The sequence below is a fragment of the Trachemys scripta genome, chromosome 10 (genome assembly GCF_013100865.1).
Source record: "Trachemys scripta elegans isolate TJP31775 chromosome 10, CAS_Tse_1.0, whole genome shotgun sequence".
In the NCBI taxonomy this organism is placed as follows: domain Eukaryota; kingdom Metazoa; phylum Chordata; order Testudines; family Emydidae; genus Trachemys; species Trachemys scripta.
The window spans coordinates 41,204,690-41,230,116 of record NC_048307.1 but is presented as its reverse complement, the minus strand read 5'-3'; the positions used below and the strand labels follow the sequence as shown (position 1 = coordinate 41,230,116).

Genomic DNA, 25,427 nt, shown 5'->3' with positions numbered 1-25,427 from the left:
AGACAAGAGTCATGGGTATAAAAGGAGACCGCTGCCCTCGTTAATGATGCTGAGTTACTCTTTCAGGATGGCTGCGCACTGTTGCGATGAGAGACCTAGAAGGAAGAGGATTTTGACAGAGGATGGTTGTTTGCTGTAGGGCGTGCTGCTAGCAATATCGCAGAGCTGGCAGGAAGGCTGTGGGTTGACTTACAGGCACATTGCCCAGGCAGAAGTTACAGCCATGAATACCCTGCACCAATACAGAGCTGAGCTGAGCAGAGGGTCCCTTCTAGGCTTGGGTAGCTGCTCTGTATCCTGCGATTCCCCTCGGGCGGCGCCATCCTTGGGTCTCTGCCATTGGAAGAGGGTTCAGTTAGTGGTGGTGGCCAGCTGAGGGCAGCAGTGCTGCAGATGTGGGGGATAGCGCCTATTCTGTGATGCAGGCTGAGACTGGCTCCTGCTGCGGCAGGCTGTGTTGGCTCAGCTCTGTCATGCCCTAACCCAAAGGGACTTGGTATGGATGCTGTGATTTAATGGGGCTTTCTCTGCAATCACACCGCTGTGAACTGTATTCCTGTGAGCGCCCACAAGCTAAGCAGGGTTGGCTGGGTCATTTCTGGGATGGGAGACCTGCAAGCAAAACAGAGTGCTGCAGGACAGAGTGCTGGTGAATCAGTAGGGGGCATTCTTCCCTGAGAGCCAGCACTGGCCAGCAGTAGGGGATGTTGTGCTGTTGGGTGAGAGCTCACATCCTGACCACTGTGATCATTAAGGATCAGAAGAAGAAGGGTTGTTAACCCGTAGTGTCCTGGCCAAATTCTAACTGTACAGTTTGCCTTCCTCAAATCCCTCCAGCAGTGCCAGCTGGGTTCAGAGTGCTCCTTTGCTTTCTGCCCTAAACTGCTATGTTCTGCTGCCAGGCAGCTGCTATGTTCCTCCCCAGAGGTGGCCATAATGGTTGTGTCTGTATATGCAGCACTATCCTGCAAAACCCTGGTGTGGGGAGTGCCTGTTGACTCCATGTGCAGAGAAGGAAACGGAAAGGCACCTCAGTGCTTTGGCCCTGGGGGGTAAAGCCTGACCTCCCCAGAGGCCCCCTCCCAGTCTAGGGGAAGGGAAAGCTGGGCTGAGGTTACCCCCTCGTTGTCCAGGGGCCCTTTGCCTCTAGCTCTGGTTTGCATGGTGCTGTGGGCTGGGAGGGGTTGTGCCATGGCAGTGTTTTTAGAAATGTCTCTTTTTCTCCTCTCCCGCCAGGCTCAGTGGATATCCGGGTCCCCGATGACCCTGTGATCGCCCTCTTTGGTCGGGACGCCGTCCTCCACTGCTCTTTCTCGCCTGATGCCAGCTTCAGCCTCACCGAGCTCAGCCTCATCTGGCAGCTGACGGACACCAAGCGGTTGGTGCACAGCTTTGCCAGCGGGCAGGACCAGCTGGCTGACCAGGGCAGCGGCTATGTCAACCGCACGGCCCTCTTCTACGAGGAGCTGCCCCGGGGCAATGTCTCGTTGCTGCTGCGGCGGGTGCAGATCTCCGATGAGGGCAGCTTCACCTGCTTTGTCCGGGTCCATAGCTACAGCAGCGCGGCGGTGACGCTGCAGGTGGCCGGTGAGAGACGGGAGGAGGGGCTGGCTGTGGAGAGACACCTGGGCAGGGCCCAGCCCCTCATGTCCCCTGGCAGAGCCATGCTCACCTGGGGCTTACCCCAGGTTTCCCCCGCAATCTAGTGTCTCATCCCCTCACCCTCTTCCCTCCCACAGCACCTGCTGTCCTGCTCCCCGTAGTCTCCCTCCATCCCTTGCCCTGTTTTCCTCTGCAGTTTCTGTCTCTTTTCCCTCTTGCCTGACCCAGAGCCCAGCCATGGGTGGGTGGGATCTGGGAGGGTTCTGGGTCCTGAGCTGTGTTTTGTGATTCTCTCTCTCTCAATAAGGGCTGAGCTTGAACCCCAAATCCAACCTCCCCAGCTCTGGGAAGGGATAGACGTGGGGCTCCCAGCCACCCCCCACTTTCGCAATTTGGGCCCATCTCTACCCCCTCCCTCTATACTCCCCTGCCCCGGGGATCCCCTCTTAGATGCTATGGGGACGGGAAGGATTTAAATTACCTGGATAGCCTGTGTTCCCTCCTTCCCCTGGGGAATGCCAGCTGCTAGCCCCAGGAATCCATTGTGGGGCTTAGCTGAACAACTGCATCAAAATCCTGCAGCTGGCTCAGTGCAGTTAGCCCTCATGGTTAGAATATATGGAGATCTACCTATCTCATAGAGCTGGAAGGGACCCTGAAAGGCCATCGAGTCCAGCCCCCTGCCTTCACTAGTAGGATCAAGTACTGATTTTGCCCCAGATCCCTAAGTGGCCCCCTCAAGGATTGAGCTCACAACCCTGGGTTTAGTAGGCCAATGCTCAAACCACTGAGCTATCCCTACCCCCCTTGGAGCATGCAAAATGGATGGCCCCAGCCTGCTAGTCCCCCTTGGCTGGCCCTGGCCTCTGATGTGCTAGATGCTGTTTGCTGTCCACGGAAACCCCCCTATGGGGAGGGGAAAGGGGGTACGTTCTCAGCCCCCAGGTCCCATTAGAGTGAATAGGTGTCACGTATATTGGGTGGGGGGTTAGATGCCATGAGCCCGACCGATGTCCAGCGAGAGGGTGCAGAAGGGTTGCACTTTGTGGGGTGTTTCTGCATAGCTCAGCGTTTTGCCTGGTGGGCTGTTAAGCTATCTGGGGCATCTGCAGCTCCCTCCCCCATCTCCAACTCCCTGGGTCATCTTCTCCATGGCCTCCCAACAGAGCATTGTGGGAAAGTTGTCCCAGCATGCCCTTTGCTGTATTTCTGAGGCGCAGGGAAGGGGTGGGTTGGGAATGGTGGCCTGGGTCCCAGTGGTGTGATGACTGTAGGGTGAGAAGCCCATGGGGGAGGAAGGGGAAATGACCTTGCATTAGTCATCAGCGCCCCCCTCTGGCCAGCTGGCTAACTTCCATTGCATCATACCGCCTCTCCTTTCCTTTTCAGCTTTGTATTCTAAGCCCAACTTGAACCTGGAGCCCAGCAAGAACCTGAAGCCAGGGGACCTGGTGATGGTGACCTGCCACACCTTCCGCGGCTACCCTGCGGCTACGGTGCTCTGGCAGGATGGCCAGGGCAACAACATCACGGAGAACGTCACCACCTCCCAGGTGGCCAATGAGGAAGGGCTCTTTGATGTGCAGAGCATCCTCCGTGTGGTGCTGGAGCCCAACAGCACTTACTCCTGCCTGGTGCGGAACCCCGTGCTGCAGCAGGAGACCCACGCCTCCGTTACCATCACTGGTGAGCCAAGCAGGGCATTATGGCAGGGATGGGCCTACTGCCCAAAGGCCCTGGGCATCCAGAACTCGGATCCTCAGGCTGGAGCTTTGGCCTCCCACATAAAACCTAGAGAAGGGTGAAGGTGGTCCTGGAAAATGAGGACTAAGCGAAATCTTCCCCCTAGATGCCAGCCCAGCCTGTCAAGGGGCCCGGAGCTTGCCTAGGCAGCAGTCTCCCGGCCTTTCCTTTGGCCCCTTGGCCTCTGCCTGGCCTCCATGCCGTGCTGCAGGAATCTGGCCCTCGCTGGCTGATGTGAGTCTCGCTGATGTGCCGCACTGCAGGGGGATCTTGGGCTGAGTCAAAAGGAGTCCATGGCAAATCATTCCACCAGCTGGACGCCTGCGTCCATAGAGGGGCAGGCTCTGGGCTGTGGGAGACGCCCCGCTTGGAATGTGCAGCCTGGGAGGAGCAGGGGGGCAAAGGTGGCTTCACATCGCCTGCATTCTGAGCTGCTGCAGGGACGGAAGCAACCTGCACCGTAACCTGGAGCAGCCCAAAGGGTTGGTCTTATGGGAGCCTCCCCTGCACTGCTCAGCAGCCCCAAATCCCCGTGTTCCCTCCTACCCCTGGCATGCCACCAACACTGGGGGCTGAGGAGCGGGGCAGTGTGGGGCTGTTTATGCTGGGAGTTCTCCCTTGCCCCTATACACTGCTGGAGCAGCATATGGGGCCAGAATATGGCTCCTAGTCTCCACGCTCTCTGCAGTCCTGCCAGCTGCTTGTATGACAGACCTCCAAAGGACCCTTGGGAGGGAGAGGATGTGATGTGCATGGTTTGGTAGGTGGCACTCTTCTCTCTGAGTCAGCATAGAGCTAGTGCCCAGCATGGCACCAGGGGGCACTATGCTGCCAGAGACGCAGTCCCAGCTGAAATGGAAATAGAGGTCCTGACTGCTTGAGATCATTAAAGATCATTTTAGTGAAGTCCCAACATCTTGCATAGACCTCAACTCAGGCAGTTACATTCCACCAACCTAAATCACCTGGTATGTTTCAATAGGGTAAGGTGTTTTTCACGTTTTTTCTTACACTGTTGTGCAGCTGTGAGCTGTTAAAGAGTTGGTGTGTTCCCCACTGAGCACACTGGGAGCCTTGGGGCTGTAAGATTACCGTTAAGTTCCACTAACATCCTAATAAGTAACTTCCCTGAGCAAATCCCGGTCATTCCTGGGCCACGAATATTCCTGTAATTACAGTAATCCTTCCAACCAAGAGCCTACCGTTTTTCAGTGTAACTCATGTCCTGGTGAAGTTCCTGGGTAGTTCCGTTCAGCTAATATGCTGACAGTTTGATTCCCGCAGGCTGTCAGTGGCACCACTGCATTGTTGATGGCTGATTGTTCAGTGCTGTTCCCTCCACTTGATGACAGAGCAAGGAGGAGGAAGGAGCTGCGAAAACAGATCATAAATATAAACAGGCCCAGTTTATTAAACACTGTTTATTGTACAGGAGGTTCTGCGTTGTAAGAGCATTGTTCAACTTAGCCACTTCCCTCTGACAGTGTCTTGCTCTGCTGGCTCGATAAATAAGAATTGTCACAGCTGGGGCTGCCAAGGGAGCACAGTCAGGGCTCGCTCAAGGAGACTGGCAGCTGATAATGCCAAGGTTGCAGGCTAGTTCCCCATACAGGCCACCACTTGCAATGCCTGTACCCTGGGCAGGTTGTTTGCAGTGGGGATCACACCTGTGGTGTGGATGCTGGATCTTAAAGCATGACCTTCTACTACTTGAGCCAAATCCCAGTTGTCAGCCTAGGCTGCAGCAGGCGTAACTTGTGTATAAGCCCAGCCCTGGCTAGAGGGGATAAGAGTGCTACGGTGAGTGGGCGAGCGGGTTACACATGCGCCACCCCCTCCACCCACCTGGGTGAGACTGACTGGCTGCAAGACAGCCCATGGCAGAGCAGCTCTTTGTACTGCAGCATGATGGGCACAGGCCAGGCCCAGGACACATGGAGCACGGACCATGACTGTGATATTGTGAGCCTGAGGGACCTAAGGAAAGTGGCCACCGTCCAGAGCCCTTAGCCAAAGGAGGCCTGGCAAAGGAGACAGCAGTGCTGGGAGGGTTAGAGCCATCTGGGGGACGCAGGGTTCCTTGGTCGGCAGAGCTGTAACAGCCGCACCTTCCCTGAGACCTCAGACCACGGGGCAGCACTAACCTTCCCCAGGGACTAGGGACCCCATCTGAAGGGGAGATAGGCAACAGTCCAACCAGATCCTCTGCTCCACCCAGGTCTCTCTTGCCCAGCCAGTGGTTGTGCTGTGGCTCAGCCCTTTACCACCCTGAGACTCGATTGGCACCCCTCAGCCCTCTCGCTGAAATTCACCCAGCCCTACAGTCCTGCTGGCACCCCTTCTGGTCCCCTTTCCCCTTCAAAACACACAGTCCACCCATCCGGCTGCTGCTGGGGGACACGACTCCTGAGCAAACTGGGGCTTGGGGGTGCAATTTGTGTGGTGTACGTCAGCCTAGAGCGATGCGTCAGGCTGCTTTGGGGTGCAGACGGTGCTGGCTGCCCTGCTATCCCCTGCCGTCCCTGAAGAGGGAGCAGGGCTCAACCGTGGCTCTGGGAGGGTGGAGGGGAACGTTCATGTGGCTTTGCTCTTCCACCTTCCTCCTGTTTTCTCTGAGGAATCTTGCTCCCCTTCTCCTGGACACCAGTCATGTTCCCCTGCTCTGTGTATGTGGTCAGCTCCCCTCCCCCTCTCATTAGTGCCTAGATAGTCAGACTCTGGGGGGATCAGGGATGTTCACGCTTCATTTTAAAGAGGAAAGAAAGGGGAACGGAGTGAATTTGGTTTGGGAGTAGCCAGGCATCCTGGGTTGGCTACTCATCCTGGGTCATTTTCTGCCTTTTGTGTTCCTGCTCCATGATTGAGCTACCCCAGCTGCTTCATTGGTAAAAGGGGTGCTTGAAATCTCTGCCCAGTGCTGGCCCCAGGCACAGCCGCTCCAATTGTATGCAGCGGGACCCAGGTGGGTCCCAGGCTCCGTTTCCTGGAAGCTGAGCTTGCAGGAGAAGTTCGACTTCTCAGTAAAATACTTTATGGGCCTGTCTCGGGTGCAGGTGATTAGCTTGCAGCTGGGTTATAAAGGGCTTCCAATTGTCCTTGCTAGCTCTGCTTTTATAGCTGCCTTGGAGATCTTTATAACCTTGTACACTTACCGGTAACATTAATTTAGTGCTTAATTATCCTTGGAACAGCGCTTGCTGGGATGTGAAGGAGGGTCCCTGGTGGAGCATAAAGCTTTTGGCTGGATTCACGGTGCTCTTTCCAGCAAGCTGAGCACTGCTGTGCAGATGCTGGCTGGAGGACCAGGATTTCTTTTGTACAGACACGGCTAGTGCTAGCCACTGCCACTAGAGGAATAGAGGTGGTGGGCTTGGGTGGCATCAAGGAACTGCATTCCCTGGGCCCCAGACCTCTGCTGAATGTCCCAGGGGAGTGCGTGGGGAGGGCAGTGACACGTGAGCACTAGACAACACTCCTTGCAGAGCGCTAATGGAATCTTGTCCAGCTGTGGTAAGCTGTGATTTCGGTGTACAGTGGAGTCGCATCATAGGCGCATTTAACTTACGCGATTTTAACTATACGCGCTCAGCAAAACAAACAAAAAAAAAAGAGAAAAATAACAATTTAAATATTGTACCTGTAGTGTGGGCGATTCCGCCCGCCATTCCACTCAATGAGCGTTTGACTATACGCGATTTTCGCCTTACGCGCTGACTTCAGAATCTAACCCCCGCGTAAGATGTGACTCCCTGTAGTTACCCTGTGTGTGTGTGGGGGGGAATCGATCCAAGATACGCAATTTCAGCTACGCGAATAGCAACAATAGCGTAGCTGAAGTCGAAGTATCTTGGATCAAATTACCTGGGGTCCACACAGCGCGGGATCGACGGCCGCGGCTCCCCCGTTGACTGCGCTACCGCCGCTCGCTCTGGTGGAGTTCCGGGAACCCAATATGGCGGGTAGTGAAGACGTACCGACTGTGATGTAGTGTTGACTCAGCTCCAGCATATGCCCTCTGCTGGAGAAGGGTGGACATGTACTGAAAAGCACTCGCTGAGACAGTCCTTCTGTTTACTGAGTCCATAAGTCCCAAGCTGGAGTGCTATTGCCTCCTCTCAGCGCCAAACATACGGTCTGTGGTGTCTGGCTTCACTCTGGTATCTGAGTGTGAGTGGCCACATATCGTTCCAGTAGCCCCAGCCCGCAGCATTCTTGGCATGGGTGGCAGAGTCTACTGGGTGAAGGTCCCAGAATCCTGACCTGTGAAGAGAAAGAGGCAGGATACAGACCACTTGTCCTCCCGAGGATCCTGCTCTATAGACTGTCTGAAGTGGATAAGCTTATTGCAGGCACTTTTATAGTCTACCTTGGGAAGACATGCTGTGTTGTAGCTAGATTTTGGTGAGGCGGGGTTCTGGGGAGAGCCAGTGTCTTGTGAAGAGGGAGCTGCGTGAGCGTCAGAAGAGATTTTTGTGTGCCTTGAACTCTGAGAGTTAATTCCCGAGGCAGCATGGCCCTCTGGGAACCAAGCATTGGTGCTGAGCTGAGATTCTATGGGGCTGATGTACAGGTAAATAAAAAAATTACCCTTGGAATTTACCCGGATTTCACAGCACTGATTTCTCCTCTCCTGAGAAGCTGATCTGCAAGATCCTGGACTCCTGCTGCCTACCACTCAGCTGAAGGCAATGCTGGGCTCAGAATGGAATATTTATAAGAAGAAAGGGCACCACTGGCTGTGAAGAACATGTATCTTCCCAGACTTTCAGCACTTCCTCTTAGAGCACTAAAGGAATGTGAGTGGATAGGACTATAACTGCCCCAGTTTTGCAGTTTTCTATATGGGCTTGAACATGGCTGTTTATCCCTCTTTAATCCGCTCCCTACCCCCAGTAAGATTCGCAAACTCATTTCTCTTGAGCAAGGCCAAACTTCTAAAGCAAGTGTGCAGCTTGTTGGCCAACCCATTGCAGTGCTAGAAGGAGCCCCAAGGCTCCTTTGAACCGAACTTCCCAGATGAAAGTTCTCCTGCGATAAGACAGGCCATGGCAAATCTCTGGGCTCATGAAGTTGTGGGTGGCGCTCTAATGGGGAGCAAGTTTCTATCTGCACTATGCAGAGACATCCCATTGTTGCCAGCCCAAAGGGCTCGAGGGGACAACAGTGGTTCGTTGCCCGGTGTGCTTGGCACCACTAAAGACACCGAGGGGAGAAAGCAAGCCAAGTTTATTTCAGAGCTCTGAAATGGCACTAGGAGACCAGCATGTCTCAAATCCAGTGCAACAAACACATTTTACCTTTTATACTCCAAACTGTTTGCATACATCTCTTTGTCTGGCTTTTCCCCCTTACCCCTCCCTTTCAGACAACAGTTACAATAAGCTCTACATAAGCTTGTGAGAAAACTTTCCCAGTCTTATGCATATCTGTGACCTTGGTTTTAGACGCCTGCAAACTAACTACCCCCTCCCTTCCCTCGCTTCTTTATCTTTACTATTTCTACTAGTGTGAGTGAAACTGCAGCCATCTGCTAGAAAAGCTGACCATTACATATTCTGCTTCAGCATCAACGCAATTAGCATGAAAGTAGGTGAGAGTTCACAAGATGGGGTTCTGTGGTTCAGATAGGCCCAGAGCAGAAGAGCTTCATCGGCACTTCTGGCCTTCCACTCTCCCGAGTTACTTGGTGGCTATGCCTAGTGACACCAACACCATTGACGCTGCTGTCCGGCCTGCCTGCTTATAGGGTTCCCCCCTCAGACTGCTCAGCCCGTACCCTGGATTCTCTCTCCGCAGACCCTGGACAACAGAATTCAATGCCTGGAGAGAAAGCTCGGTTGGTGCATTCTCAGTAGAGCACACAGTGGGGGGCTGTGTATCTGACTTACTATTGAATCCATTGCAGTTCATCATGTGCAGCCCACTTGAGGTTTCCCTTGGAAGTTGTCATGCTTTTCTGCCACCTCCATGTGTTTGTCCAATGGGCAAAATAATGATATGGCATTTACTCCCCCACATCCTGTACCCAATGCCCAAGTCCAGGATTCTTTTCTCCTTCAGCAGGCTCTGGGGCAGGACTCTGGGATCAAAACTGTCCAGCGTTTTCTGTAGCTGGCTGGCAGCCCTTGCTCTGTGTCTCATGCATTTTGATGTGTGTGCTGTCATGCTGCTCTGGCATTGTACCCAGCTTTTCTTTCTCCTCCTTCCCAGCGGAGCGAGCTTGCACCACAGAACTAATTGCTGGGCAAATTAGCATGTAAATGTAAACAACTCATTTGATCCAGTTTTGTTTCTTGGGTGAGAGGGGTGTATGTGTTTGTAGGGAAGGCGGGTGTTGGGTTTGCTTCAGGTTCTTAGTGGCAGCAGCAGGAGCAGCAGGCTTTGCTGTGGCAGGACCATATGTACATGTGTCCTATATACTCCACTCTCCTTTCTCCAACAGCGGCCAATGCCAGATACGTGCAAGCCACTGTAATTGACCTGCTTGTGCGATACCCTGCAGAGCCATGGGAAGAAATCCCTTCCTGATCCCTGCGGGCGACTGGCTGTTTCCCTGAAGCCTGAGGATTGAGGGGCCTTTTTGTTTTTAATCCCAGCTCGTGTAACCACAGGTACTCCTGTATTCTCATTCCTCAAACAAAATCCAGATCTCTTGTGACCAAAGCTACTCCTAATGATCAAGAAATTCGAAGACAAAATGGATGAAGAAAAGAAACTGCATATTTATTTACTACTTGGCTGCCTCTGAAGGATCCGCACCCAGGGCTGCATCTTCCTTTATTTAAAACAAACCCAGTGAGCTGTTTATTATTCAGGAGTAGCCCAAATACTTCCACTTTGTGTAACACATCATGGGCTGCCAGCAGGCTTTGAACTTGGGACCCTTGGCACTAAAAGCACAGGCCTCTGCCACTTGAGCTAAAAGAAAAACTTCATTAGTTGGCACTAGCTGGCAGCTTTTTATCTTCTGTTTGGACCAGCTGCTAGAGGGAGCAGTCCACTTAGCCAGCATATTACACTGGCTGTAGAATTGCTACAGTATTTGGGCCATTGCTGTACCATAACAGCAGTTCTAGCTCAATTCCTCCCTCCCCCCTGTAGATCTCGGTACCTGACCCATGTGTGTATGCCCAAGGTTAGTTTCCATGGCCAGACACCACCCCCAGCCTATGGGTGGCCCACTGAGGTGCATGCCAGGATGTGTGTGAGTACCTCTGAACCTGTGGTGGGAATGTGCCGTGCCTGCTTCTAGCACTGCTGGAGTTAGATTGTAGGGGAAGGATGAAGCAGCACCTGAGTCTACTGTCTGGACTCCTAACACGAGACAGATCAGCATCTGATTTGAATGTATTAGTATAATTATTTAAAGGTTAATGAAGTGTTTTATGGAGCGACTCAACCGGCTGCTTTCCTGCCTTGCCTGCTGCATCCAGAACCATGGCGGAAGGTGGCAGTTAGAACATCCAAGGATCCAAATGGCCTGAGAACACTACACAGTTGTACAGGTGCTGTTGAGATGCTGTAGCTGGACTAGTTGACAAGCAGTCACCTGATCTACCACTAGCTAATCTAACTCTAAAGCCCCATCACCATGGGCACAAGGCCTAGGCACCCTGTAATAATACCTAGCTCTCACAAAGCCCTTTTCACCTGTAGGTCTTGAGGGAGGTGAGAATTGGGTCCATTTTATAGATGAGGAAACTGAGGTACAGAGCGGTGAAGCCAAAGTTCGGGCAGCAGACCAGTGGCAGAACTGGGACTAGAACCCAACTCTCCTGAGTCCTAGTCGATACTCTATCCACTAGGCCATGCTGCCTTACTTAAAGCCCACTTCAGCCATATGGGATGGAGTGAGGAAATTAGCAGCTGTGAGAAGCATCTTTGCAGATAATTGCTGATGGTGAGGCACTTGTAGCATATTCTAAATAACAGGACCAATCCTCACACTATCTTCCCCAGCAAACGTCACCAGAACATGCAGCATATCCCGTAGGATGCTCTGCAGTCTCTATTGCTCTGCTATGCTGAGAGATAGAGTATGTTCATCTAAATACTATCTAATAAACCCTGAAGAGAGAAAGTTAAACATATTAACCCCGTAACATGAACTGTGGTTAAAGTACTGTCACAGCAAACAACTTTCCTCTATCTAATTTATACAGACACACATCTGCCCCTGCCTTCTCATCTTCAGTCACTCTTAGGATAATTTAGGTCTTGGCTGTACCAGGAGCGACTCCCCCTCGTTGTTAGCGGCTTGGACCAATGCTGCTGTGAAGACTTTTTAGCTGCAAGCATAGGCAGGACCAATCCCTGGTCAGCACCAACAGCTGAGCCTGGCTTTGATCTCAGTTGTACATGCTTTGGTCTTTACGGTACTTACAATTAAGCCATTTTCAGTACTGGTTCAGGCTACACCCACTGCTCAGGTAAATGGGGTCGAGCTAAGCTGGCAGGATGGGGACTCTGGTACTTGGCTGGCCCCCATTACCATGTTATTGGAATACTTCACAATCTAGCATCCCTGGGAGGCAGGGCAGGGCTGTTCTCATTGTACAGATGAGGAAACCGAGGCACAGAGAGGGAGTAACTTGCTCAGGGTCACACAGGAAGATGATGGGAGAGCAGCAACTTGAACCCAGATCTCCCTAACCACTGGGCCATCCTATCTCTCACATAGAGAACCCACTTGCCCTGCAACTAACTGTGGGGGGCTCCATTCACCAGGGCTGCTGAGCCAATGCTTTTCAACATTATTAAACCCACACAGATTTTCCTTTTGAGCTGAAGTTTATGGTTATAAGCAAATTATTTGTGATTATGCAAATTAGGCTATTTGCATAAACATTACACAGAGGCTGCACAAAGCAGTGACGGAGAGAACTTAGAAACCAGGTGGTTTTGAATGGTTCTTTGCAAACCGCAGTTCACACACTGAGTTTTTTTTATTGCTACATATATCTGGGAGTGACTCATTCTCTCCGTTGGCTTGGTTCAAGATCTCTCAGCTGAACGAGTCAGCTGCAGGCCTGGCGGCCATCCCCGTTCTGTGTAACGTGTGCACCTGTGACCCCACGATGGGAGAGTTTTTCTCACCAGTCATTATGTTTGACTGAGGTAGTCTGAAATGCAGGTTGGCGGAGGAGTCAGCCTGCCCCACCTAAAACCCCCTCTGCCGTGGGGAGAGGAGACCCTCTGAACTGACTGCCTTTTTCCTTAGTGCTCTGGGCATCAGCTAGCCTCGCCCCCTTGTGCAGAGCAGGGTAGGGATGGGTGATAAAATCAGACTCCCCATCTTTATCCCAAAGCCCCCTTCGCTCTATTTCTGAGGTGTCCGTAGCTGGGCTGGCTTCCTGGCTGCAGGAGGTGCTGCGCAGCCACCCGTTCTGGTGAGATTTCCCACTCTGCTCTGCACACTCATGAACTTGGAGACGAACCCTGACTTAGGGCTGTGTCATCCCCACTGAGCCACCTCCACCTTTTTGCGGGCTGCCTATCACCGCAGCAAGGGGGACTGTGATAGCTCCTGAGCTCCGGGGGGGCACTGAGATCCCCCCGGGCGCTGGTCTGGGGTCATCTGATGCACTCAGGCATCGACTCAGTACATGCCTAACTCCAAGCATGTGTCAAGTATCAGAGGGGTAGCCGTGTTAGTCTGAATCTGTAAAAAGCAACAGAGGGTCCTATGGCACCTTTAAGACTAACAGAAGTATTGGGAGCATAAGCTTTCGTGGGTAAGAACCTCACTTCTTCAGATGCAAGTAATGGAAATCTCCAGAGGCAGGTATAAATCAGTATGGAGATAACGAGGTTATCTTGCGTAGTGACTGTCCAGTTTGGCCAATGTACATAGCAGAGGGGCATTGCTGGCATATGATGGCATAAATAACATTGGTGGACGTGCAGGTGAATGAGCCGGTGATGTTGTAGCTGATCTGGTTAGGTCCTGTGATGGTGTTGCTGGTGTAGATATGTGGGCAGAGTTGGCATCGAGGTTTGTTGCATGGGTTGGTTCCTGAGTTAGAGTTGTTATGGTGCGGTGCGTGGTTGCTGGTGAGAATATGCTTAAGGTTGGCGGATTGTCTGTGGGCGAGGACTGGCCTGCCTCCCAAGGTCTGTGAAAGTGAGGGATCATTGTCCAGGATGGGTTGTAGATCACTGATGATGCGTTGGAGAGGTTTAAGCTGAGGACTGTAGGTGATGGCCAGTGGAGTTCTGTTGGTTTCTTTTTTGGGCCTGTCTTGTAGCAGGAGGCTTCTGGGTACATGTCTGGCTCTGTTGATTTGTTTCTTTATTTCCTTGTGTGGATATCATAGTTGTGAGAATGCTTGGTGAAGATCTTGTAGGTGTTGGTCTCTGTCTGAGGGGTTGGAGCAGAAGCGATTGTACCTCAGTGCTTGGCTGTAGACGATGGATCGTGTGGTGTGTCCGGGGTGGAAGCTGGAGGCATGAAGGTAGGTGTAGCGGTCGGTGGGTTTTCGGTATAGGGTGGTGTTAACATGGCCATCGCTTATTTGTACGGTGGTGTCTAGAAAGTGGACCTCCCGTGTAGATTGGTCCAGGCTGAGGTTGATGGTGGGGTGGAAGCTGTTGAAATCATGATAGAATTCTTTCAGGGTCTCCTTCCCATGGGTCCAGATGATGAAGATGTCATCAATGTAGCGTAGGTAGAGAAGGGGCATGAGTGGACGAGAGCTGAGGAAGCGTTGTTCCAGGTCAGCCATAAAAATGTTGGTATATTGTGGGCCATGCGGGTGCCCATAGCGGTGCCACTGGTCTGGAGGTATATATTGTCACCAAATTTGAAATAATTGTGCGTGAGGATAAAGTCACAGAGCTCAGCAATAAGTTGTGCTGTGTCATCATCAGGGATACTGTTCCTGACAGCTTGTATTCCATCTGTGTGTGGGATGTTTGTGTAGAGAGCCTCTACATCCATGGTGGCTAGGATGGTGTAGCCATCATATGCCAGCAATGCCCCTCTGCTATGTACATTGGCCAAACTGGACAGTCACTACGCAAGAGGATAAATGGACACAAGTCAGATATCAGGAATGGCAATATACAAAAACCTGTAGGAGAACACTTCAACCTCCCTGGCCACACAATAGCAGATGTAAAGGTAGCCATCTTACAGCAAAAAAACTTCAGGACCAGACTCCAAAGAGAAACTGCTGAGCTCCAGTTCATTTGCAAATTTGACACCATCAGATCAGGATTAAACAAAGACTGTGAATGGCTATCCAACTACAGAAGCAGTTTCTCCTCTCTTGGTGTTCACACCTCAACTGCTAGCAGAGCACCTCACCCTCCCTGATTGAACTAACCTCGTTATCTCCATACTGATTTATACCTGCCTCTGGAGATTTCCATTACTTGAATCTGAAGAAGTGAGGTTCTTACCCATGAAAGCTTATGCTCCTAATACTTCTGTTAGTCTTAAAGGTGCCACAGGACCCTCTGTTGCTCCAAGCATGTGAGTTGTCCTGTTGAAGCCAGTGGCAGTGCTCCCCAGCTTGCAGTTCAGCGTGTGCTCCAGTACCTTGCTAACGGGCGAGGCACAGGACAAAGAGCCCCTCAGTGTCCCTGTCCCACCAAACGCCCTTCCCATAGGAGGGGAACCTGAAGCCAGGGCATAGCTTCTGGCGGCCCCCGGGACATGCTTCCCCCTCTCTCTGTGGCAGCAGCACTGACCATGGTGGCATTTCTGTTTTTCTCTCTGAAGGTCAGCACCTCAGCTTCCCTGCCGTGGCTCTCTGGGTGACTGTGGGACTCGCTATCTGCATCTTGGGGCTGCTGGGTGCCCTGGCTTACGTGTGCCGGAAGAAAATTCGCCAGAGCTGCAAGGAAGAGGAAGAGAATGCAGGTAAGGAGCCCAGAGCCTGGCGCTCCCTCTCGTGTGTGTGTGTGGGGGAGGGGTGTGTGTGGAGGGATGTGAATTCTCAGTCTGTCTGCTCCGAGCCCAGAGAGCCCGATTCAGGGTCGCACTTATGCATGGACTTGAGTCCCTCTGAATTCAATGGGCTCGGTGACTCCTCCGCTGGGGAGATGTGGACAGTTTCCGCTCCCCTTTGCCCCAGCATGCGTGAAGCACTTTGGGATCCTTTGGGGAAGAAAATGTTGGGCACCTGGCAGATCTGATGCCCATCTCCCTGGCTGTGACTTCCCTGCTGAGGGCAGTGTAGATGTTGCTGGCCTGGGAGGAGCTGGTTATTCCAGATGTTATTGACTGGGTGGAGAAAACCTCCTGAACTATGGATTGCCACCACTGGCATGCACCTCCAAGGATGAACCCAGCTTCAGGGAGTTCGCCCTGCTCGGGGCAGCTGTAGGCGGTAGAGAATGCAGTATACACACAGTGCCTGGGGGAAACTTCACCATTCAAAGGCCTTTACGTGTGTCAGTGAAGGGTGAAAGGCTCTGCTGAATGGTGAGAAGCCCTGTATGCTTGAGAGGATTGAGGGGTGTTAATGTGGCTTGGAGCAGAGCTGCGGGGGGCTTTGCTAAGTGAGAGGCAGTAGAGGCAAAATTCTCCCACCCTGCTTGATGGATGGTCGTAAGCAGCCAGCTCCACTATCCCCAGGCCTGTGACATGGCCAATGGGGAGGTACCAACAGCTACATGTGCATGTGCATGCGTGTTTCACTGCTGCCTGATCTCAGCAAGCCTCTGTCCAGGAACGTACCCCAAGGGCTCTCACTGCCCTCTGGGCGGGCAGGAGGTTTGCAGACAGCTTCCGGCAGGAGCCTGGGTTAGAGTGAATTTAGTGAACTTAACTGTGAGCAATATGGGGTGTGAGGGTGGGAAGAACCTGTTTTGTGCAGGCTGGTGCTGCTCAAACTCGCACAGTGCACCTCCTGCCTCAGCCCTGGAACCCCACCCTCTCTGCCCTGGCCTGCACACCCCCTGCTGTTCCAGTGCTGGGGCCAGTGCATCATAGCCCTGGCCCCTCTGCTGTGCCAGTCCGCTCAGCTGCGGCTGAAGGTTGGGGTGCGCTGGCGGAGTTGGGTGTGGGAAGGTTGCCAAAGCACTGGCCTGCCTTGTACCTGACTCCATGGAGAGCTAATGGCCTATTGAGCTCCTGTGTGCCACTAGCACCCCCTAACTCATTTGAAATAGCCTATGGCATGTGCTCTGCTTTCCTTACCCCCCCACAGGAGGGGCTAGTCTCCCCCTCTGGGGGACCCAGCTGTGCCAGAGGGGTGCAGCCTCCCAACTCCAGTCCTGATTGCTTTTGAAGTGTCTGTCTTCCTCCACCGGCACTGATTGCCTTTGCAATCACCATCGCCTCACAGTGGGGGAAGGAAACAATTGCAGATGAGCCACATTCTGCCGGATCAACCTTCTGCTGGGCTGCACACCACCTGGGGGCAAGGGGTAAGAACGAGGTAGGCCAGTCCAACCACCCTGTGCTATCAATCAGCGAGAGGTGATGAAAGATCAAGGAGCCCAGGTGTACGTGGGGATGGTTGTGGTGCCCGGTTTGTGTTGCAGGGGGTTGTTTGGTAGCCCTAGCCAATGTGTTGCCTGTGCTGATATTGCAGTATCATGGGAGGGAGGCCCATAATACAGGAATGGGCCTGCCCACAACACTCTGTGCCTTGTGTGTATCTGCTGCTCTCCGGATATGTGACTGCAGCATGTGTAGGGATACCCAAGCAAGCTTTGATCAAAGCTCAGGGTCCTGCAGGGGCAGGGCTAATTCCAGCTGCCACAGCTTCACTGCTGGATCAAAGCCAGCTTGGGTCTGTCTACGTGCGCTGTAATCACACATTTTGATTGCTGTCTAGACATGCCCATTGAATGGCCAGGTGCAGTGCCCCCATGTGGCCGAGAAGAGAGGGGGCTCATTTGTACTGCTATTGAATTCAGGCTGCTGGACCCAGACAGGATCCTGTGGTTTGCAAAAGGGAGTGCTGGGGACTGCAGCACAGCAGGGGACTGAAACACCCGAGAATCCTGCCAGGCCTCCAGGGCACTAGGAGAGCAGGATGCTTACCTGGCGCAGACCCCTGCCTTCTCGCAGTCAGGAACTGCATTGTGAGAGGGCCCCAGGCTTGCTGCCCTCTGTGTGGCCCAGACACAAGGCAATTGAATATGAAGTCTCCTGGCACTGACGAATGGTCCTTTCAATCAATAGCAATGGAGATGTTGCCAAGGTGCGGAGAAGTCTCAGGGTGAGCCCCTCTGCATGGCTCTCTGGCTTCCAAAAATGGCACCAAGCCTCGGAAGTTAACACAGCCAGAATTTCCCTGGAAAGTAGCAGTGCTGGAGGGCTGCCATGTTTGAGTGGCTGCATCCCTACAGACCCCTGACTTGTTAGCGCAGCCACATGCATACAGCATAGCAGACAGAACCCAGCACACTGGAGTGAAAACAGCTGCTGGCACTAGCAATAGGGCTTTTAGCTTCTTTAGGCCTCTAACCACTAGAGGGCAGTGGTAAATACACATACACTAACCAGCACTTTCAATAGCGGGTTTACCTACAACCCATGCTGCCTGCTGCACCCAGACACCTGCTACATTGAATGGGACAGATGGGAGGAGAGTGCAGGTTTATGTTAGGCAAAGTACTGCTATGGGAGGGAAGTGGAGCGGAGGAACTGGTTTAATATTACATATGATACTGACTTCTAGTCCCAATGCCAGCTGGGTTATGGATAAATTCACAGCCTGTCGCAAAAAGGAGGGAGAGGAAAAAAAAGAAACCAGAGATGGGAGGGGGGGAATTGCCCATCAATAAAATCTGTGAAAATGTTTAAATGTCAGTAAAAATTGGCAAAATAATCTAAGAATTCTTACCCCACCTTCTTAATCCTTTGCCATGAACTTAGCAGAGAACTAAATAAAGGCACAGAGAGTGGAAGCAAGGAGTGAGTTTCCCATGCTCCAGCATTGATTCCCTGCTCTAAATGGACCAGGGAAAATCACCCAGCAGTGATGGATTCTGTAAATGACACACTGGGTTCTTTAGAATGGGAGTTCAGGCTCTTGGGTGCTGGGCTCTGCACTTACTTGAGGTGAGCCTTAGGGAGGCAGTGTGGCCTAGTGGATGGAGCACAGGACTAGGAAGACCTGGGTTCAGTTCGTACCTCTGTTACTGGTTAGTTGGGTGATCTTGAGCCAGTCACTTCACTTCCCCAGGCCTCAGTTTCCCCATCTGTAAAATGGAGATAATGATACTTCTTTGTAAAGTGCTACATGTAGAAAGTGTTTCCAGCTGTGAAATGGGGAAATGTGAAAAGTCCACACCTCCCAGCAGGGTTGGGAGGCATAACTCATTCCAGGGTTTTGAGATCCCTGGATGAAAGATGCTGGAAAAGGGGCAAACTAGTGTTCCCACCTCTACCAGAAGGCTGAATTAAAATGACTGAGAGGCAGGTTTCTGGGTTACATGGCTGGTTTTTCAGTCAAGACACATTTAGTGGTACTATATTTGTGGGGGCGGCTGGGTGAAAGCTTGCAATGCTGCTACTACAAAATGGGACCAAAGAAATTGGACTACAGGATTTAATCCCTTTTACTGTGATGCCCCAGTTAGCCCAAACTGGGTTTCTACGCTCTGGGGTCGTAATAGATGCACCAGGTATCTCTCCCCTCCCCAGCCATGTTGCATTCCCAGAGTTTGGACGCACCCCATGCTGAGGAGGGATCCTGTGTTGTCCACACGTGTCTGCCTAACCCCAGCTATGGGGCAAGGACCCAGTTAGCAGCAGCAGTCTATCCCCTTGGATGCCTTGGGATGGATGCGCCTGCTGCAAACATTATGCATCTTCTCCCTGGGGAGCAAACTGAGATGATCTGCCGGGGGGGGGGGGGGGGGGATCTTTGTTGTTGAGATTTGCAGCTGACATTTTGGAAGCAACGAGGCAGCCAAGAGGCAGATGTTCAGAACCTGCCTCTCAATCTGGTCTGACATTTCCCTTCCCAAGCGACTCCTCACCCCACCCCCGATGGAGGAGATGCGACTTGCAAAGTGACAGTTGTCCAAGTGCAAACACACACAGGATAGTACACACTCAGGATAGTTCGCACATGCGGGTGTTTCCTTTCTGCACCCCTCCCCCTTCTCATCTGAGAAGACATCACTAGCATTTGCCACCATGGAAATGTCAAGCGCATAGACACAAGGAAATAGCATGAGACACAGATGCTATATGCTCTGCCTCTCTTGTTCCTTTATCCCTGCCCGCGTGTGTTCAGCTTGGAAAGAATTAATTAAAGCCCTGCCGATGTCTCGCAGGAAGCACTTTGAAAGCCCTTGTTTGAAAAACGGTTCTCCCCCTTGCTCTGTATTTTCTGCATCCTTGTCCTTTTCCCTGCTCTTTATTTCTGAAGGGCATTTGTATGAAAAGGGGATCTTTGTTCCTTTAAGTGCAGTTGCACATTTAGAGTGGCTGTAAAACCAGCTTTGTTGGCATTCCGTACTTATTGTCTCCCACTGGTTCTCCCAATGAGCTTAATTTGCCAAGGCAAAAAAAGGTGGGTTTTTCTAGCTGCCACCACGGCAAACTCCACCAGGCATGGGAAGTTTGGCTGGGTTCTTTCCTCCTCCTCCAACCTTGGAGCCAGAGATGAAGAAGATTCCTCAGACGGAACTCGCTTCATGGGTCTGTTGTTGCACAAGCAGAATAGAATTCGGCTGGCTCTCCTGGTAGATGGGCTGCTTCTACATGACTGATGAGAGTGATTTTTGCCAGTGAAGTAAGCAAATCATGATGAACGGTCAAGAGAAGGTAGACAGGGATCATCTCCTACACAAGAACAAGGGGACAATCAATGAAATTGTTAATAGATTACTAGGTCAGAAGGGATCATTAAGATCATCTAGTCAAATCTTCTGTGTAACACGGGTCATAGTTATTTTTCATTTCTGCTGCCCTGGGATTTAAACCCAGGACCTTTGCCATAACCCTACACAACAGGGCCAGCCATTTTCTTAGCTTCTGTGGCAGATTAGGTGGGATTTGAACATGCCGCCACTAGCATACACAGCAAAAAATATTTCATTTCTCCACCAAATTAAAAGAGCAAATTTATAACTGATAAAATGAAATCCTTTTTTCCACACAAATTTGACTGTATCATTTGATTGTGGAACTCTCTGCCACATGAAATTGTTGAGGCCAAGATCTTAGCTTGTTTCTAAGAGACTGTTATTTCTACATGGATAACAAAAATATGCAAAGTTATCTTAGTTAATGCTAACAAATTTTGGAAGGGATAATACACCTGGTACTTCAGCCAGTTTCTCTCTGGTAGAGATCAGTGTAAATTGTAATGTGGGGGCAGATTATTTCACAGCTGTTGTGTGGGGTTCTTACTCCTTCCTCCGGAGCAGCTGGCCACTGTTGCAGACAGGATACTGGACCTCTGTTCTGATCCAATCTGGCAATCCCAATGCTCCTAAGTGCAATAAGTGTAGGCAGGGCTGGCGCAACCCATTAGGCGACCTAGGCGGTCGCCTAGGGCGCTACAATTTGGGGGGTGGCGACCGTGGTGGTATTTCAGCGGCGGGACCTTCCGCCGCCTCTGTGGGGGGTGGCATTTCGGGGTGGGACCTTCCGCCTCCTAGGGCGGCAGAAAAGCTGGCGTTGCTCCTGAGTGTAGGTTGCCCTTGGGGGCCTGTTAACTTTGGTAGTGCCTCTTTAACGGTGCATTAGTGTCATGGAATAGATGTGGAGTTTGCTGGCCTGTTTACTTGCTACATGAGCCTTCCAGGGCTGATGTGAGACCCTGGTGACATTGCCATCTCGGCATGCTCCGTGCCATTTCAGCAGTCTGGCTGCTGGGGTGGAGTTGAGGGAGCGGCATGCCCTGTGAAGGACCCAGGGGAGGGAAGGAATGCGAAGGATGCTCTCTGAGACTTGTCAGGATGGATTCCTGCAGAGCAGCAAGGGTGCACATCCAGGGTCTGTTATGTTGAGGGCAGGTGCAATCCCATAGACACTCCGAGGGGTGTTACAAGTGGTGGGTCAGTCTTGAGTGTAGAATTTGCAGGGCCCTGCCAGGCAGCACCAAAGCAGGGTGATGTCACAGCTTGGTTGTGGCTTAGCAGTGTCAGCACAAGGCTGCGGAGCCAGGAGTTCCTGGGTTCTAACTCAGTGTCTCTGATAAGGACTCTTCTGTGGCCTTGGGTGAGTCAGCTAGGAGACAGTTGTTACAGCGTGTCAGTAGCAGTGGCCTATCGCCCTGTGCGGAGGCAGTGTCACAGCAGGCTGTGCACATGTTGCAATGGCATGATGCAGTCCTGCCCTTACGGTGCCCCACAGGACAAATACTAAGGGCTGGAGACTGCACAGCCTAGTGTGACTGTCGTGTATTGCTGCGGTAGGCTTGGAGTGAGAAGGATGAAGGTGGCATGCTGACCTTGTGGATCAGTGGATTCACATGCCACAGCGTGCATCGTTCAGTGCATACATGACTGCTTATGCAATGTGTTCATGTACCAGTATCTTCAGGCAGAAATGCGCATATGTGACGTGTGTTCCAGTATGTGCTCACGATGTGTTGTGTGCATGGAAGCAGAAGGAGCATACCTTGGAGAGCAGATGCCAGCGATCGGAACTTTCCTGGGTCTAGGCCCCTTTGGAGCTCGCCAGACCTGTCCTCTCCCCAGGTCTCTGCTTGGGGATGCTGAGCCTTGTTAAACCACTCAAAGAGCGCAGCTCCAGATGGCAGCTCTGCTATAAATAGGGGAGCTGGTGGCGGGAGATCCTTTGTTTGGCAACCAGGCATCTGTGTCACGTCAGACTGATTGGTGGGTCTCCTCTGCACTCCAAGGAGAGGGGATCACACTTATTGGTCGCTGCTTCAGCCAAGGCCCAGCTCTGCACTGAGATGGGGAGAGGAATGGCCGTAGCACCAAAGCATTGTGTAGACTGGTACAGTGCATCACAGCTAGGACAGGACAAGGGTCTGGGGCTGGGATCACAGGGTCCGCAGCCTGGGGCTGACTGACCAGCTGTCAGAGGCTAAAATTGCCTTCTCTGCAGGCTCCTCAAGGAGAGTCCTGTACACACAGCTGGTGTCTGCCCCGTCAGACAGACACAACCTGCAAACAGCCTCCCCCTTTCGTGTTAGCTGCTAATGAGCCATTATCCCCAGCAAGTTCCTGCCTGTCTCATCTGTATCAGAGAATGTACGCCCATTACTGTCACATATAAATACTCCCCTCTCCCATTCCCACTGCAGGTGCATGGGCTCCTGAGGGCTGGCGTTGGGCTCTCCTCTGCTCAGTCCTCCCCGCTTCAGATAATGAGTGGGGGTCCAGGGCTGGGATAGCAAGAGGGGCTGTGGGCCAGGATTGAGGAGCATCAGCAAAGCTGTGGGGGCAGGGAAGGGCTGGGATAATAGGGCTGCAGGTTGGGACCTAGGGGCATCGGCAGGACTGGAATAGCCAGAGGGCTGTGGGATGGGACAGGGGACCATCCGTAGAGCTGGTCTGAGAGCCTCCCCTACCAACCCTTCCCCATTTGCTCAGTGATTTCTCTGCGCATCTCCGGATGCTTCATGCACACATGGCTTTTGTTTTGCAGGGATGGAGGAGCAGAGTGAGGATGGTATAGAACCCAAGACAGGTTGGTGAGATCTCCAAGCTCACATTCTGTGTAGATGAACAGGGTGGGGGCTGGGGCACTGAATTTCATGTTAGGGCTGGGATTGCTAAAGGAGAAACCAACATGCATGCTGGGAAGGTAGGTCCTTGTGTTCCCACCCCAGCCTCCTGCGTCAGTTCCAGGGGCCACCCCGTGGAGGGAGCTGGAATGGATGGTTGAGTCTGATTCCTCCCTGCACCTTCCCACTGGTTTCTGTGCTGCCTGGCTTGTTTCTTACTGTCCACCTGCTCAGTAGTGTTGCCAGGCATCCGGTTTTCAACTAGAACACACAGTTGAAAGTGGACCCTGGTCAGCACTGTGACTGGGCCACACACAGTTCTTGCTCTTAAACAGTGACCCTTGCTGGGTCGGCTGCACCCAATGCTGACCCTGTGGTCAGCAGGAGGTAGTTTCTCTAGTGCAGATGAGACATGGTATGTTCTTGTATGAAACTCACAAGAGGAAAAAGGAAAAAAGGAGCTGCCCAGCCCTGAGTCAGAGAATATGTCTGACCTGGAAGATGGAGCCGATGTGCCACAGCCTGGGTGTGCACACAACATATCGTGAGCACATACTGGAACACACATGTCACATATGCACAGTTCTGCCTCTATATACTGGTATATGCACACGTTGCATAAGCAAACAGTCATATGTACATTGAATGATGCACGCTGTGGCATGTGAACCCACTGATGCACAAGCATGTGCATACACAGGGTGGTGCACACTTGCATGTGCACACACTGATGCATGAGCATGCGCACACAGTCCTGCATGAATATAAAGGCACACGCACACACATACACATGCTAATGCATGGGCATGTGCAGACAAACGTGCATGCATAGTGTCACACACTCTTCCATGTGCACGCATGGATACACAAGCATAAGAACACAGTCGTGCATCCATTTAAGAGCCCATGCTCGCACATGTACAAACTAATGCATGAGCATGTGCACACAGTTGTCAATGCATATTGCATACATGCACACAGATACACTTGCACATGCACACACATTGCCAAGTATGTGCATACAGTTGTGCATGTTGCCCACATGGACTGTTGCAAATGTACACACTGATGCAATGAAAATGCGCATAGTCTCACACAGAAGTGCAGTGTCGTGTGCATGATCACACGCATGCCAACACAGCCAGTCTCACGTTGGCGCCTGTGCCATCTCGCACGACTCTTTGAGGCAGGCCAGCTGGCTGTCAGTGAACCCCTCCAAGCTGTGAGCAGACTGGCAGCTTTGCAGGGCTGAGATAAGCTGTGTTATCTTTTAATAAAAAGTGATAGTGGCGCTCTGCTGTAATCAAATGAGTTAATAATATGCCTGGTGATTCCCTTTATCTACTCTTAGCACAACAATAGCTTTGGTGAATACAGATTGGCTTGCGCCTAATCTCTCCTCGGGAGAGAGCATGCTCCCACCGCAGGCTTCTTGATGTTTGTAGCTGCCTGTGAGATTTAAGGGCTGGGGCTTTGATTGGTGGTGGAAGTTGGCGATTGTAATTACTGTGGAAGGCTGATAAATGCTATGAACTGTTAAATGGATTTTTCCCCCCTACCTTCATTAATGGTGGGAGATAAACCACGCAGCTTCCCCTCCTCCAGCCCAGTCCTTTCTCCTGACCCCCCCAAACCAACAGGAGATTGATTTCATATCTATTCTGTAAATTTCAGCAATTAATTGCCAGAGCCTCAGTGCCAGAATTTGGAGGCTGAAGATGTGGCAACAGCCTGGCGTTTGTCCTCATTTTTCATGTTGTGACAGTAGTTTCCATAGGGGGGATTTGTGTATGGGGAGATTGTAGTCAGAACGAAGCACGCTGTCCCTGCCTGATCAGGAAATTCACTTCTGTTAAAGCTGATGCCAAGAGCTGCCCAGAGGAAGCCATGTGCAGGCTACAATCACTGCCAGTGTTTAGCAAACTCAGCTCCGTATCTTGAGCACCATATCTATTAATGGCCTAGTTACTAGAGCATTCCTGAAGCCACACTCAGGAGATATTGCTCTCATTACAAATTACAGGGGGTGAGTGGAGGGGAAGGGAGATCTTGGATTTTACTATAATTCAAAGATACGGCTGGGTCTCTGTCCATTTCCTAATCATCCCCATCACAATCCCACCACTAATAATTGGCACTGATAGGCCCCCTCGTTAGCAAACTAAATTAGAGAAGCCAACGACTGAGCAGACCAGGGATTCCAAACTCTCCACTCATGCCTAGGCTTGATGTCTCCAGAATTGGACTCAGGTTCATAAAAGAGGGGCAGCTTGGGGGAATCTTGCATTGCTGCTGCCCCTTCTTTGGGTATGTAGAGAATAGGGTTACCATTCGTCCGGATTTACCCGGACATGTCCTCCTTTTTGTGCTAAAAATAGCGTCCGGGGGGAATTTGTAAATCACTCAAAATGTCCGGGATTTCCCCCCTCCCCGGCAGAGCAGAGCGAGCGGCTGGGAGGGCTG

General features: G+C 51.9%; 1 protein-coding gene across 4 annotated transcripts in view; it reads left to right on the top strand.

Annotated features, from left to right (window-relative positions):
• The window catches only part of CD276 (CD276 molecule), a 92,712-nt gene that overhangs the window by 40,650 nt on the left and 26,635 nt on the right, over window positions 1-25,427 (top strand). For 2 of the 4 annotated variants that reach the window (XR_004647384.1, XM_034783488.1), the window contains exons 3-6: window positions 1,237-1,587; window positions 2,992-3,288; window positions 15,071-15,211; window positions 22,886-22,927. Coding sequence is in view for 2 of the 4 variants with exons in the window: in XM_034783488.1 (XP_034639379.1) it covers window positions 1,237-1,587; window positions 2,992-3,288; window positions 15,071-15,211; window positions 22,886-22,927 (831 nt within the window). In the remaining 2 variants the exon portion in view is untranslated. The remainder of the gene's footprint in view (window positions 1-1,236; window positions 1,588-2,991; window positions 3,289-15,070; window positions 15,212-22,885; window positions 22,928-25,427) is intronic. The other 2 variants (XR_004647385.1, XM_034783487.1) reach the window with 1 other exon arrangement.